Genomic DNA, 15,303 nt, shown 5'->3' on the forward strand with positions numbered 1-15,303 from the left:
AAAGGCATGGACGTTCTTTGGTGTGTTGATAGAATTAAAGCTATTAACAGCCTCAACTAATTTCTTTCTTTTTTCTTTTTGAGACCTGGTGTTTTGTAGATGAGGCTGACATTAAACTCTCTATGTAGCAGAACATGACTTTGAACTCCTGATCCTCCACCTCCCCAGTGCTGAGGTTACAGGTGGGAACTCCCACACTCAATAAAAAACAATGTATTGAAGGTTTTTTTCAACGCCCCCTTTTTTTCCTGAGAGAGGATTTCTCTGTGTAGCCCTGGTTGTTCTGGAACTTACTCTGTAAACTAAACTGGCCTGGAACTCAGAGAATCTCTTGTCTCTGCCTCCCGAATGCAGGGCTTAAAACTGTGTGCTACCACTCTGCAACATATTGGAGTTTTATGAACAGATTAGTAGATTAAGAGTCAGTGTGTTAGAATTTTTCTTTTACTATTATTTAAAAAATTTTTCATACAATATATTTAGATCATATTCTTTCCCTTCCCCCAAGTCCTCTCAGATCATCCCTACTTCCCCACCTTCCAATTTTGTGTTCTCAAAAAAGAAAAAAGCACCCAAACTAATAATAATAATAAAAAAAACCTCAAAAAACCATAACAACACTCAGGAAATCATGGAGTCCCTTTGTATTGGCCAGCTACCCCTGAGCATGAGGCCTGTTCCAGAGTATGGTTGATACACCCAGTATCACTCCACTGGAGAAAATGATTTTCCCTTTGCTAGTGGGTATACTTTGCAAATATCTTCTTGGTAGGCATGAGACCCTGTGCCCACTATCCCTTCTCAGGGTTGAAACCCTGTTTGACCTGAACTTACGCAGGTCTTGTGCATAGCATGTTGTCATATATCCATGTGTGTATTTTCTTCCCCAGAAAATGCTATTTGCTTGGGGATGCTCATCATCTAACTCTTATAGACTTTTCACTTCCTCTTCTGCATAGATCCCTGAGCACTGAGGAGAGGGCTTCGATAAAGACTTTCCATTTAGGGCTGAGTACATCGAGGTCTGTGGTTGCTCTTAAATAGTACTTGTAAAGCTCCCATTTTATTTTGAAAACTCAAATCAGGTGATACCTGCTTCAGGAAGCTTTTACTAATCCCCCAGGAGATAGAATTAGCCAACAAATCACTTCTCTGTGCTCCCCGTGGATCTTACACTGTCTGTAATCCAAATTGGTGACCTATCCATCTCTCTGAAGCTTGGTAGACATAAGCTCTGATTGGTTATTTTCTCATGAGGAATGCCTGGTGCATGGGCAGACTCTCAACAGATGTTTGCCGTGTTGCCTTGAGTGATACAGAGTAAGCTGCATGCTGCACTGTAAAGACTCCTGTGCACGCAGCAGCCTTTGAAGAAATAGAGGAAGAATGACCTTCATAGCCTGAGGGACAAGGCTCGTTTTCAAAAAGGGATAATATTTAATTCGATATTTGAAAGGCGTATCAGAGAGGAGTAGAGAAAATCCTTCTAGACAGAGAGAATGAGGTATTAGGTCATTGAGATGACAGAAAGCTTGGACCTGCATACAAATGGTCCAACATGCAGAGACCATAGGAAGACTGAGAAGGGAAAGGCTGGGAAGATGCTGGGAGGAAGATGCGGCCAAGATCATCTGGTGCTTCTTGGTGCTCTCTTGGTGTTCCGAGTTATCATAACAGTGATGTTGCTGACTTATATTGAGTCCTGTCATCATTGCCTCTACTAGCAGATTATACAGCGTATGAAAAGTCTGGCAATGACCACACCATGCAAATTTGTTTCTCCGAACCAGGAAGTCTTCCTCAGAATAGATGCTGAAAAATGCTGAGTTTCAACCTCTTGATCTACTTTCATTTATTTATTTATTTATTTATTTATTTATTATTCATTCATTCATTCATTCATTCATTTATTTATATTTTATTTGCCTTGGTGTTTTGCCACAGGTATTGGGTTTCCTGGAACTGGAGTTACAGACAGTTGTGAGCTGCCGTGTGGGTACTGGGAATTGAACCCGGGTCCTCTGGAAGAGCAGTCAGTGCTCTTAACTGCTGAGCCATCTCTCCACCCCCTTGATCTAGTTTCTTTGTTCTAAAATATCACACATCTTAATCACCAAGAAAATCACTACTTTGGCATCTAGGTTAACAGCTACAGAAACAAAACAAAAAAGTCAATCTGTTTTACCTGTAAGTGGAATTGTGTGCATCTTGGAGAACGTAGACAAAAAATGCTTGATGATTATGGCTTTGACTCTGGACTTTTGAGTTCAGGCCTGTTTTCAATTTGCACTCAGAAAAGGTAAAAGTCAGTTTTGTGTGTTTCAAAATGGAGATAAAACCACCACTAGTTCTTTTCCAGACAATCTGAAGATCTGTCTGAGACCTACACTAGGCTATCAGTGTGATGCTGGAGTGATCCTAGTGGGTGTTTTCCCCTCCTGCCTCCTTTATGTTTTGAGAGTTTCTCTCCTGCCCAGGTCAGTGCATCAGCAAATCCTTGGTTTGCAATGGAGATTCCGACTGTGAAGAAGATGGTGCCGATGAAGACAGATGTGAGGATGCAGAAAGCAGACCTTCCTGTGACACTGATAAACCTCCTCCCAACGTAGAACTTACTGGCAATGGGTAAGGTGCTGAGAGGCCTTCCGAGAATACCAATGAATTGTAGGTTTTACTTCTGTTGTGTTTTAGGGCTTGGCGAGTCTAATAATAAGTTACCCAACAGCTCAGACATCTTTGCCACATCCTGCTCCAATTAAAAATTCATAGTTGAATATCTATAGATCCTTGGGGTAAGATGTAAAGCCAGCTTTTGTTCCAGATACACAGGAATTTAGAGCTGATAGTCTCACATCAAGGGAAACCTCTCTACTATAGGAAAATCTAGAGAGTTGGTCAGTGTAAGAGAGGAAAAAGAGAAGGAGAAAGAGAGAGGGGGGAGAGGAGGAGAAGGAGAGAGAAACAAGGAAAGAGAGAGGGGAAAGAGGAGGAGAAAGAGAGAAACAAAGAGAGACAGTGAGAGAAAGGAAGAGGAGGAAGAGAAGGAAGAGAGAGGAGGGGGCATAGCTGAAAGGGAAAGGGAAACGATCTTTTAAAAATTTAGGATCAAGTCAATTCTAGGCTCTATTTTCTAAAATAATCCATCTTAGAAAAATCAACGTGAATTTCCCTACAATAAAGTCAAGTTTATTAACAGAAGACGGCAGAGTTACTTTAAGAAACACTCTTCAGCATGCTAAGAGTGTCAGAACGGAACTCCCGGTAGAAAGCAATCTCCACTCCAGCAGTAACCTTAATTGTATTGGTTTTATCTATAGAATCAATTTTAAAGCAGCTGTTGCCATAGATACAACAGACCCAAGCTCCCCCAATATGTCCTCAGGCTGACAGAATGTAGGGTTTCCTCTGCTGTTAGTGTTAGCTCTCCCGCCACCAGGAGGAGGCACTAGGGTGTTGCTCCGTTTGTGCAGTGTCTCAGGCGTTAGGTGTAGAGGATTTTAATGGTTGGCTTCTAGAAGACTTTACTCATATTTGCTTCTCCAGCAGGTACTAGTTCTGGATTTTAATTGCCACCCCGCCCGCTTCTCGTTTCTCTCCTCCTCACAGTTACAACGTACTCACTGGGCAATTTAGGAACAGGGTCCTCAACACCAAAAGTTTCGGTGGTCAATGCCGGAAAGTGTTCAGTGGCGATGGAAAAGATTTCTACAGACTGAGTGGAAATATCCTTTCATATACATTTCAGGTATTTAATTACACCAGTTAATTCATTGTAATCCGTGACTTTGTAGCAATCATTTTTATATGCATCAAAATTTTAGTACTAGCTGGGAATTTGTTTATGGCCCAATACGTGATCAGTTTTTTATTATTTAAAAATTATATATATACATACATACATACATACAACATATATATATATATATATATATATATATGTTTTGTATCATTGTTGCCATCTTTCTCATTCCTCTCCTATCTCCCTTACTTTCACCTCCCAACTTCATTCATTGTTTGTTAGAAAAAGCAAAAACCCAAACCCCTGAGTCGATTTACTGCTCTCTGTATGTGGATGGGTGTGGAACCATGCAATGGGGCATGGGAGGCCTCTCCGATTCCGCATCCCTGGGGAAAATCACCTTTACCTCTCCCGGCAACCATCAGTTGTCAATAGCTCCCCAGCCAGGGGTGAGACTTCCTTAGTCCCTCTATTATTCATCCTGCAAGTCTGGTTGCTGGATCTTGAGCAGGCCTTGCACAGTCAGCCCTAGCTGCTGTGAATTCATGTGGTCAGTTTTCATAAGCATTTCATGTATGTTTAAAAGGAGTTCATGGTTTTAAAGTCTAGCATACAGGTCAATGCTCAGGACCTTTTATCATCTTATTATCTGCTTCGTATGAGTGTTGACATCCAAGGTTTACAACGATTTCCTTCCTCTGTCATAGTGGTGGTTCATTTAAAATGAGTTATTTTAAAATTGTGAAACAACTTATATTTACAAAGGCGCCTGGTAACTTATGCTTGCAATTGGAAGAAAACCAATATAGCAAATGCCTATGTGTTTCTATTATCCACATGTTGGAGTAGTGTATATCCAGTGACTCACAGGTTCCTATGTACTCATCCTTGATAACATTTCTCTCACCTGCAGGAAGCCACTGTCCTAGGCTTTGGACTAAAGCTTCCCTTGTTTGGCTCTGAATGTTTGTCACATACATATCTACATGTATCCAGGCTTCTCTAAATGACTGCTTGTGACTTAGTTTTGCCCAATTTTGTTATTTACAGAAATAGAATAATGTTAATTATTTTATGACTTATGTTTTTCTTGCTAAATTAGGTTTTTAAGATTCATTCATGTTAATGAAGATGGAATTGTTGTTCCCGTTCCAATTTTTTTTTCTTAAGAAAATGCTTTCAACGTTCCTGTGCGCGAATCTCACACAAATTCTTTGGGTTGTACACATAGCACACAGATCACTGTTTTTTAGGATCTGCACAATGAAGCCTTACTGTGATTCCAAATTGACTGCATCAGTTTATATCCCAACAGCAGTGTGGATACGTGGGCATTGCTCCATGCTGTCCTTGTTGGTCCTACCTCTGCTTTTGATCAGAGTCCCCTCTTGTTCCAAGCTTTATCTCTTCAGATGCCCCTGTTGTGCTCGTCCTGATTCTTGGTACCAACACCAAATATGCTCACACAAAATACTTAAGGGTTTTGGAGACTTTCCTGGGGATTCGGGCAGAGGAAGAGGGTTTTCCAGTCCAGTGTTTTGAACACACTGCACCCACTCCAGTTCATATCCTGACCCTCAAAACTGTCTTCACAGACTCAGCAAAGTGGAGTTTCTGGTCTCATTCTGTTTTAACCTCTGTCAATTTCATCTCCCAACAGCTATCTTTTTTTTTCTTTTCTTTTTTTATTAAAAATTTCCATCTCCTCCCCTCCTCCTCCCCCTTCCCTCCCCTCCCTTCCACCCATACCCCTACTCCCTCCCTCTCCAAGCCAAAGAGCCATCAGGGTTCCCTTCACTATGTTAAGTCCAAGGTCCTCCCAACTCCCCCTAAGTCCCGGAAGGTGAGCAACCAAACTGACAAGGCTCACAGTGAGCCCGTCCATGCTGTAGAGTTCATGCTCATCGCCTTTGTCCTTGGTTTCTCAGTCCTCCTCCACCGTCAGCCACATTCAGAGAGTCCGGTTTGGTTGCCTGTTCCATAAGTCCCATTCCAACTGGACTTGGTGGTCTCCCATTAGATCAGTTCCACCGTCTCAATGGGTAAACACACCCCTCATGGTCCTGACTTCCTTGCTCATGATCTCCCTCCTTTTGCTCCTCATCAGGACCTTGGGAGCTCAGTCGGGTGCTCCTATGTGGGGCTCTGTCATTTTCTCCATCCAACACCAGGTGAAGGTTCTATGGCGATATGCAAGATATTCATGAGTATGGCAATAGGATCTGGACATTTCTGGCACCCTCTCCTCAGCTGCCCAAGGAACTAGCTGGGGGCGTCTTCCTGGACACCTGGGAACCCCTCTAGAGTCAAGTCTCTGCCAACTCTAGAATGGCTCCCTTAATTAAGATATATAATTCCTTGTTCCCATATCCACCAACAGCTATCTTTTTACTCCTTTTCTTTCCTTCATCTCAGAATCGCCTTTGTTTCCAGTCGAGTTATCCTTACATTCAGCTTTCAGTTTTTTAAACAAAATTGACTGCTGTTGAGCAGAAAGGAGGACATTCTGCCCACCCAGATGAGCCCTCTGGGGAAGCAGCTTTGACTATGAATACTAAGGATTAACCTTCAATTTACAGTAGATTGAGTTACTTACAGCGAATACTTATTAAATCCTGGGACTAAAGGAGTCTCCGGGATGGGGAAGTTGGCAGGGAAAAGAGGAACAAAATTGAACGATAGAGGGGATGAATGTGATGTAAGTGCATGATATTTGTGTATGGAAATGCCATCATAAACCTCTAACTTTTGTGCAGTTACAATACGCTAAAAAAGCTTATTGAGTCAAGTAAGTGTGACATCAAACTAACTTAGAAACAAGTATAGCCACCAAATTTTGAATGTCTACTCTGCATTTGCTGTTTTAAGCAACAGGTATAGATTTAATCCTTGCACTATTTTCAGAAGGTAATATTTGCTAGTTTGTCATGTGTAAATTGGGGCTTGGAGGACTTGGACTTTTTCCACATTAAAACAGTGTGACCTAGCTTGAGAGGTTCAGATTCTGAAGCCCTTTATTTTTTATATCACATTTTGTTTCCTCATTTCTTGCATTTGACGTCCTTTTCAGTTCTGAATTCTATATAATAAGTGACATGTATTATAATCTAACCTCTGGCTAGGAGGGAGAGCACGGGATATGAACATGTAGATACTAATAATTATTGTTCAGCTTCTATTCCTGGAAGGATACATTACTAATTCTTTCATAATTACAAAGGAGTGAAGTTGTGTATGAATTTTCAAAAGGGTCACATTTAGAACGCCACAGAGAAGAGGAAGATTATTTCCGAGTTAGCTGGAAGGGAGACGCACTAGAAGCCTGTGGCCTCTGAAGGGAATGATTTAACAACAGCATGATCCTGACGCTCATTTTGGTTTGGGGGCTGACTCTGAAATGTCTTTCCCATCACTGAGTGAAGGTGTTTGTCAGAAGTAGAGGGAAATTATAGCCTGTTACTGACTGCAGAACAGTACTGATTTGCAAATCCAACCCGAGTGAAGTGAGGTGGAAGGGAGGACAGGCAGTGAGCCAGTCGTCTGCTAATGCAGCCGTAGAGATGAGGGCAGCGAGAGCCTCCCAGATTTCAAATAAACTGACCCAGTGCTCACTGTGTGGTCTACTCTCCACCCCATAGAGGGCAGCTTTGGACTTATTTGGGACATCAATATTAATAAGCATAAAACATGTATGACCGCGTATAATCTGGATGTTGGTTATTAGCAAAACAGGCTTTTAGGGGAAAAGCCTGGCTTCCTCTTGACCAAGCCATACACATTCTCTACTTATTCATACTTTTCACACATGAAAGGCTACTGGCAACGAAGCACACGTTAGGGTCCCAGAGTTGCTTGGAAAGGTGACACTCGGCTTCCTTCATTCTCAGCATGGGGCCTGTTGTAGACAGGAGTGAATTACAGACCACGCTGGACACAGGTCATCAATTCTCCTGATTTTGGTTATAAATGTGTTTCATATTTCATCATGTTGTTTGAAGAGGGATCTTGTATACATACAAAGGAATAATGAAAAAGCTAGCTTCAATATTAAATTATTGGAGCCTCTACTTTCTTTATTGATATGAGGATGATAGCTAAGATGACTTCATTTACCTTGTATCTGGAGACTGTGCTTACATTTCCCATTCACCCTGAGCCAAATAATCACACAGAAACTATTCTTAATTACAACATTGTTTGGCCAATGGCTCAGGCATATTTCTAGCTAGCTCTTACATCTTAAATTAATCCATAATTCTTATTTATGGTTAATTATATGGCTTGGCACCTATTCTCAGTGCAGCATTTTTGTTTTGCTTTCTCATGTCGGGCTTGTGACTACAGACTGATGAGTGTTTTCTCTTCCCAGAATTCTCATAGTCTGGTTGCCCTGCCTATACTTCCTGTCTGGCTACTGGTCAATCAGCGTTTTATTAAACCAATACAAGTGACAAATCTTTACAGGCTACAAGAACATGATCCTACAGCATTTCTCCCCTTTGTCTTTTTAGAACAAGAACTCTGAATCTAATCTCCTTTGTTTAGCTTTATTCCTGACCATGTCCATAACAACTTGTAACCAACACTCTATCTTTTTTTTTTTTTTTTTTTTTTTTTTTTTGGGTTTTCGAGACAGGGTTTCTCTGTAGCTTTGGAGCCTATCCTGGAACTAGCTCTTGTAGACCAGGCTGGTCTCGAACTCACAGAGATCCGCCTGCCTCTGCCTCCCGAGTGCTGGGATTAAAGGCGTGCGCCACCACCGCCCGGCTAACTTACTAGCCCGGATTTTGAACTCGGGACCTCACTCACATCAGCGCCCAGCGTTTAACACGCTGAGCTATTGCCTAGCTTCCAACACTCTAAACAAAGACAAACATTCATAATCCATTTTTTTGGGGGGGAATGTGGGTATAGTTTTCTGTCTACTTCCTGCTGATTGAGGTTGATCTTAAGATTGATAATCTTATGGGGACCTAAAGAAAATTTAGGGTTATGGTCAAGTCCTAACTGAATATTCTGTGAGGCTGGATAATCTCAGTCAGCAGTCTTGAGGCTGTTCTAAATATAGAACTTAGAGGAAACTGCGTTAGAAGTCCTCTGAAACTTTGGATCATCTGGGTCATCTGTTCCCATTGGAGATTTTTCAGGGGATTTTTCTTGATCAAACCTTATTTTTCTTAACCTAGAATGAATCCACAGCCTCACATTTTCTGTGCAAACAAAAGCAAAATCTCTTCTTCAAAGTAACATATTTTTTTAACTTAAATTTTGAAGTCAAAGGATTTTATATATATATATATATGATTAATCCAGCATGTTTATAATCAAATGTCTTTTAGCAAATGTTCTTTCTCAGCAGTCAAACAATTCAAAGACAACACAATAACATACAGTATCCAAAGTCTTTGTGTATTTTCCATCTTTATGTGGCTTTATCTTTTTTTTTTTTACTCTATTTCTTTTATTTTTGTTTTTAATTTTTGGGTTTTTGAGTCAGGGTATCTTTGTCTATCCTGTAATTCACTCTGTAGACCTGGCTGCTCTTGAACTCACAGAGATCCTCCTACCTCTGCCTCCCCAAATGCTGGGATTACACCCTTTCTTTCTTTCTTTCTTTCTTTCTTTCTTTCTTTCTTTCTTTCTTTCTTTCTTTCTTTCAAAAGGACTTTCATTACTCTTTTTCTTTTCTTTCCCAAGTCTACATATATTTTTAAACACACTGTAAACCATTTAGAAGTTTTTTTCATCTGAATCTATCTTTATTGTATATATCTCTTTTTCTGGCCACATGAATCTTTAATTTGCTAGGTGATATGGCTAGAATTAAAGGTGTGGCTTTGGCAGCTGTTTCCTCCCTACTCCTTGGCTTTCTCAGAGTCTAGCTTCATGGCAGAAGCACTGGCAGAAGCCAGGTTTTTTTCCCCCACAACTCCATTTCTAGGTCCTTGCTACCACCAAGAAGTGTGCCAATGGTTCCTCATAAACACCTTTTAAGTGTTTGGTGGCAGGGCCTCTTAAAAGAGCTGAGAGTTTTTTCCCTCTAACGCTGAGTCAGGAAGCCTCTCTTAAAGGAGCTGTGCCTCTGCTCCCCTCTAGCAAAGAGAGCCCAGGCAAACGTTCAGGTGCCATTTGTAGTTGGAGACTGTGGTTATGTTTCTTGGTCATTCTGACCCAAATGATCATACAGAAACTTTATTAATTACAACACTGTTTGACAATGCTTGCGTCATGATATTTTTATATGTGTTGTCATCCTGCTTGCTCATATTTATTTATATTACTTTGTGTTCTTTCTTCTCCTACAGATGTCCTTTCTTCTACCAAATAGACTTCTGCTTGTCTGTCTGTCTGTCTATCTATCTATCTATCTATCTATCTATCTATCTATCTATCTATCTATCATCTATCTATCTCTATTATCTATCAATCTATCTACTATCTATCTACTATCTATCTATCTATCTATCATCTATCTATCTATCATCTATCTATCTATCTATCTATCTATCTATCTATCTATCTATCTATCTATCTATCTACCTACCATCTTTAACTGTAGATTCCCCATATGGGAGAAAGCACACAGTAGTTGACTTTCTGAGTTTGGCTTATTTCACTAACGATGATCTTTACTTCCATCTATTTTTCTGCAAATGACATAATACCAGTATTTTATTGAAGAATACTGTGTATGGTGTACACAGTCCATTTGTTCCTTGAGTGTTAGTAATAATTTATTTATGCTTTTATCATGAAAATAGATGTGTGTGAAATAGAAATGCTTGTGGAAGGTGAGTTCCAATTTGACTGCTACATAGAAACTGAGAAAGGAAACATTTTAGCAAGTCTGTTTTATACTTTGCAAACTCACATTTTAAGCAGATTTGTTGCCTATAATATTAAAATACTAAGAGACTTTTACACAAGGAATTGTCTTGCAAAACAGTGAAAAAAGTACATTATTCTGTAGCTCTGGAGCCTATAGCTATAGAGTATGATTGTATGTATTCAGTGTTAGGTACCCTTTACACAGGAGACAGCCTAAAGTGGTCACTATCTTGCTTTCCACAAGATTCTTGTTCTATTTATGGTACTTGCCAGTTCTTGTGCTTATTTTCCTCTGATGCAAGGTAAAGTCAATGATAAATGAGTCATTTGTCTCTCCAAGAAGGACACTTTCTCTGTCACACGTGTCTGACCTGTAGTCTGTTTTAAAATTCTTGTGGGATTGTCCTTTTTTTCTAATAATTTATTATTGGAAAAAGATAATCAAATTTTAGCATTAATTCAATAGAATCAGGAAGTTTCAATTGGATCATGTCACAAAGTCCAAATGATCTCATTGTTTTACGTCATCCATTTGTTTCTCTGTTCTCAACATGGAAAATCAAGAGCCGAACGCTTCCAGTTCTCCGTTGGTATAGCTGTCTGGGTTTGTTCACTTCTGGACTAAATGCTGAGTAAAGAAAATGGAATATATTTGCACAAAATGTGTCTTGTGAATCACATGGCATTACTATCATTGATACTACAGCTCCTGCTCGGCAGCGTTGTCTTAGAACAAACACTTTCTGTAGACAGGACTGACTTTGTTGTGAGTCTTTGTTGCTTTGTGTAAGTGCAGAGATTTGTGCTCATGGGAAACTGTGTGAAGGAAGGATGCATCCTTTTTTCAATTTATTTATTTTTATTGTATATGCATTTATGTTTTTCTTACATGTATGTCTGTGTGAGGGTGTTACATGTTGGATTTATAGATGGTAGGGTGCTGGGAATTGGACCTGGGTCCTCTGGAAAAGCAGTTAGTACTCTTACCTACTGAGTCATCTCTCCAGACCCAAAAGCATGCATCTTAAATGATACAACAAAAGCGTCTTGGATATATACCAAGTCCTTATTTGGTTATATAATAGGCTTTCTTTTTCTTACAGGTCAAAATAAATAATGATTTTGACTATGAGTTTTACAACAGTAGCTGGGCTTATGTAAAACATGAATCCGGAGAGTCTGAATCATCCTCTTCAGGCAAATCGCTAATTTACTCTTTCTCCTCTGATGACCAGAATCGTAATTCAGGGGACAACAACAACTACATGAAAAAGGTTAAGTAGGAAACATTAACCATTTTTTTTTGTTTTTACCAAGTACTGAGTGTTATTGGCATTAACAAAGTTGTATTTAGCAAACGTACTAATTTTCTGTTTTATATTAAGGCAAAATAACTCCTTTAGCAGACAATGCATTCTTTAAAGGTACATTGTTTTGTTATTTGATAATATATATTTATCTTTTTTCTCATTAAATATTATTATTATTAGAGACAGAGTCTTGTGTATTCCCAGTGTGGCCTTGAATTTGCTATGCGGCTGAGGCCAACTTTGCACTACTACCGATCATCTTGCTTCCTCCACCTTTCAAGTGTTGGAATTATAGGTGTGCATCATGGTGCCTGGCTTGTTTCATTATTTCCCTCCCTCCCTGCCTCCTGTCCTTCCTGCCCTCCCTCTTCTTTTCCCTCCCTTCCCTTTCTGCCACCTTTCCCCTTCCCTGTCTCCTTCCTTCCCTCCTTCCTTCCTTCCTTCCTTCCTTCCTTCCTTCCTTCCTTCCTTCCTTTTCTTTTGAGGGCGGATCTCATGCATTTCATTCTGGCCTTAAACTCCAGATATTCCTGCCTCTAGAGTTCTGGGTTAACAGGCATGAACCATCATGTCTGATTGATTTGCAAAGTTAGCAGTTTGTTTAATCATGAAAGGGCAGCATAAGGAAAACAGATTCTATTTGTTTTATAACTAAGAAGCTGGCAGTGAAATAGGAATGAGTTTGGATTACACTGTTCACACTGTAGAGACTTAGTGCAAGGTCCGCTTTGAATATTATTGAAAGGTTACTAGGAAATGCTCAAAAGACCTCATTAAATAATTGGCTTAATCTGTAAATACCCTAGTAGAAGAGATAACTAATATATTCTCCTTACCTATCAGTTATGGTCAAACTGTAACTTTAAAATATATTACTTTGAACACTTTCTTCAAATCTAGTTTAGCAGGCGTAATGAAGTCAGTTCCCTTCTCCTAGTTGAGCATTGTGCAGATATTATCCTTATTTGGGCTCCAGAATTCTTCAGGTTTCTTCATGAAGGTGAGCTCAGCAGAAACCTCATTATATCTTAAGAAAAATCAGACTAGGTGACAGGAATGGACATCTGATCAAGATGATGGGTAGGCAAATATTTATCGTATGATTTTAGCTTCTACCTAAAACTCCTTTTGCTCTTTCTTTCCTCCCAGAGCTATCAATTGTTGGTTGTTAAGAACAGTGTTGAAGTGGCCCAGTTCATTAATAATAATCCTGAATTTTTACAACTTGCTGAGCCATTCTGGAAAGAGCTCTCCCATCTTCCCACTCTCTACGACTACAGTGCCTACCGACGGCTAATTGACCAGTACGGGACACATTATCTGCAGTCCGGGTCCTTAGGAGGAGAATACAGAGTTCTCTTTTATCTGGATTCAGGAAATGTCAAACACAGCGGTATGGTATTAAAAGTGTTATCTGAAAGCATCTGAAGAGTCTAAATGGGAGAGGGTATACACGGCTAACTTACACTTTTAAGCTGTGAAATTCGATAAACTACAGAGGAGTCCAACATTGCAGGAATCTATTATACTCTACTTAAATTCTCACATGATTTAAGAAATGTCTGCCTACTCTTTTGAATAATATCAAGTTAAACCATTACCATTATCAGCTGTCTCTAGAGAGTGTTAGATTTTTATAATACTTGACTGTCTTTCCCATTTCTCGGATTAAAAAGTACTTCTATTTTAAACAGATGTCTAAGTTAGCTTCCACACAACTTGTTCAGTTTGTTTGCTTATACATCTTATGACCAGCTGCTGGGGTGGCACCTCCCACAGTGGCCTAGCCCCTCCTGTATCAATTATTCATAAAATGCCCCCCAAACAGATCACTATAATGGAGACAGTTCCTCAATCAAGGTTCCTTCTTTCCAGGTAACTCTAGTTTGTGCCTAGCTGATGAGAACTAAATCATATTGATACCCAGAATTCTCACTTTCATCTCCTGAGGTGGGTACCATGATCCCCACCACCACTATACACCACACTGAAAAACAGAGGCTTGGTGTTATGATGAGACTCTCTGAGGTCACATAAATGGCAGGGAAAGGGTTTGAAGTCAGAATAAACTGGTACCATGACCAACCTAGCTTTCCCTCGGTGCTGCTACAGGTGATGGATTTTTGTTAGAAAATGAACATGCCACTGCAGTTCTTGCTTTGGGGATTCCAGCTTGAAATGATGGCCCTCACCGTCTGCTCAGATGAGGGTACTTTCTCTGTCACATCTCTCCAGAGAATTTTCTGTCTGCCTAAATAATGTTTCATGCCAAACCTTCTCTTTCACCTTGGGCAGTTGCCCACAATTTCTTCATTGCAACTCATCTCTTCAAGGTCTTTCACTTCAGTAAAGATTCTGTTCTGAACTTGAAGATGAATAAAAAATTTTTCCATGGGATTTAAGAAAACTAAGAAGAGCTTGTAGTTTTTCCTTATGGGGTAATTATAATCTTTTCCTTGCTTCCAAGAACCTTTTCAGTTTCCTACAAGTTAAATTTAAATAGAATTTGAAACTTCTCTTGTTTCATAAGTTGAAAATGAATTCACAAATATCGTGTAGTTTTGTTTTTTAGTATTATTTCTTTGAAAGATTAATCTTGCAAATGGCTTGATATAAACTTAGTTTCACTCCTAAATCCAAAGTTTTGTGGCATTTACATGTGGGTTGCAACTACATTGAGATTCTACCCTACTCCAGCAAGCAATCATTAAGAAAACAATAAGGGCTATCGAGGTTACAGAGAAAAAGAACCTTGCATAGTGATGGCAGGGCTATCAATTTGTCCAACTTCTGTGGAATCAGCGTTGAAAAATTGAAGCTAGGCCAACCATAGGATCCAGCCATACCACTCCTGGATATCTAAGCAAAAGACTCTTAGCATACTGCAGTATGTCATTGCACTAATGCCAACATCTGTTATATTCATAAGAACTAAACTATGAGATCAGCCTAGATGTCCATCAAGAGATGAACAGATTATTGGTGAGTCAGAGCCTTCTGGGTTTAGCCCCTCAGCTCAACAATTAGGTAGAGTCTCTTGTTCAATCTGATTCTCTTGGCATTGACTACGTGTTCCACCAGGGTGTGTAGATATTCTGTTTTCTTTCGTCTTGTATCCCTGACCACATTGGCTACAAAGGAGGTCTATTTTGCTCCTAATTCCTTTCATTAGGAACCACAGATACCAAGTGAGTAGGGCCAGGAGTTTAGGGATTATATAGGCTCAAAATTCACCTTTTAGAGTCTCCAGTAAGTGAGTAGGAAGCCCTCACATGCCCGTGTTTATCTATTTGTTTTATTTCTAAGAAACTGACCGTGACTAAGTACGAAACGCAGCTCTGTGAAGTTTCAGTTTCTGCTTCCTCTTTGCATTTATGTGAAAGTTATTTGGGATTTCTTCCCACCCCCACCCTTCAGCCAAAGCTA

At 39.8% G+C, this 15,303-nt stretch overlaps 1 protein-coding gene across 1 annotated transcript in view; it reads left to right on the top strand.

Moving 5' to 3' along the window:
* Window positions 1–15,303, top strand: part of C7 (complement C7) — a 59,260-nt gene that overhangs the window by 13,731 nt on the left and 30,226 nt on the right. The window contains exons 5-8 of the mRNA XM_038324350.1: window positions 2,478–2,625; window positions 3,607–3,745; window positions 11,671–11,841; window positions 13,027–13,270. Of these exons, the coding sequence (XP_038180278.1) occupies window positions 2,478–2,625; window positions 3,607–3,745; window positions 11,671–11,841; window positions 13,027–13,270 (702 nt within the window). The remainder of the gene's footprint in view (window positions 1–2,477; window positions 2,626–3,606; window positions 3,746–11,670; window positions 11,842–13,026; window positions 13,271–15,303) is intronic.

The sequence above is a fragment of the Arvicola amphibius genome, chromosome 3 (genome assembly GCF_903992535.2).
Source record: "Arvicola amphibius chromosome 3, mArvAmp1.2, whole genome shotgun sequence".
In the NCBI taxonomy this organism is placed as follows: Eukaryota; Metazoa; Chordata; class Mammalia; order Rodentia; family Cricetidae; genus Arvicola; species Arvicola amphibius.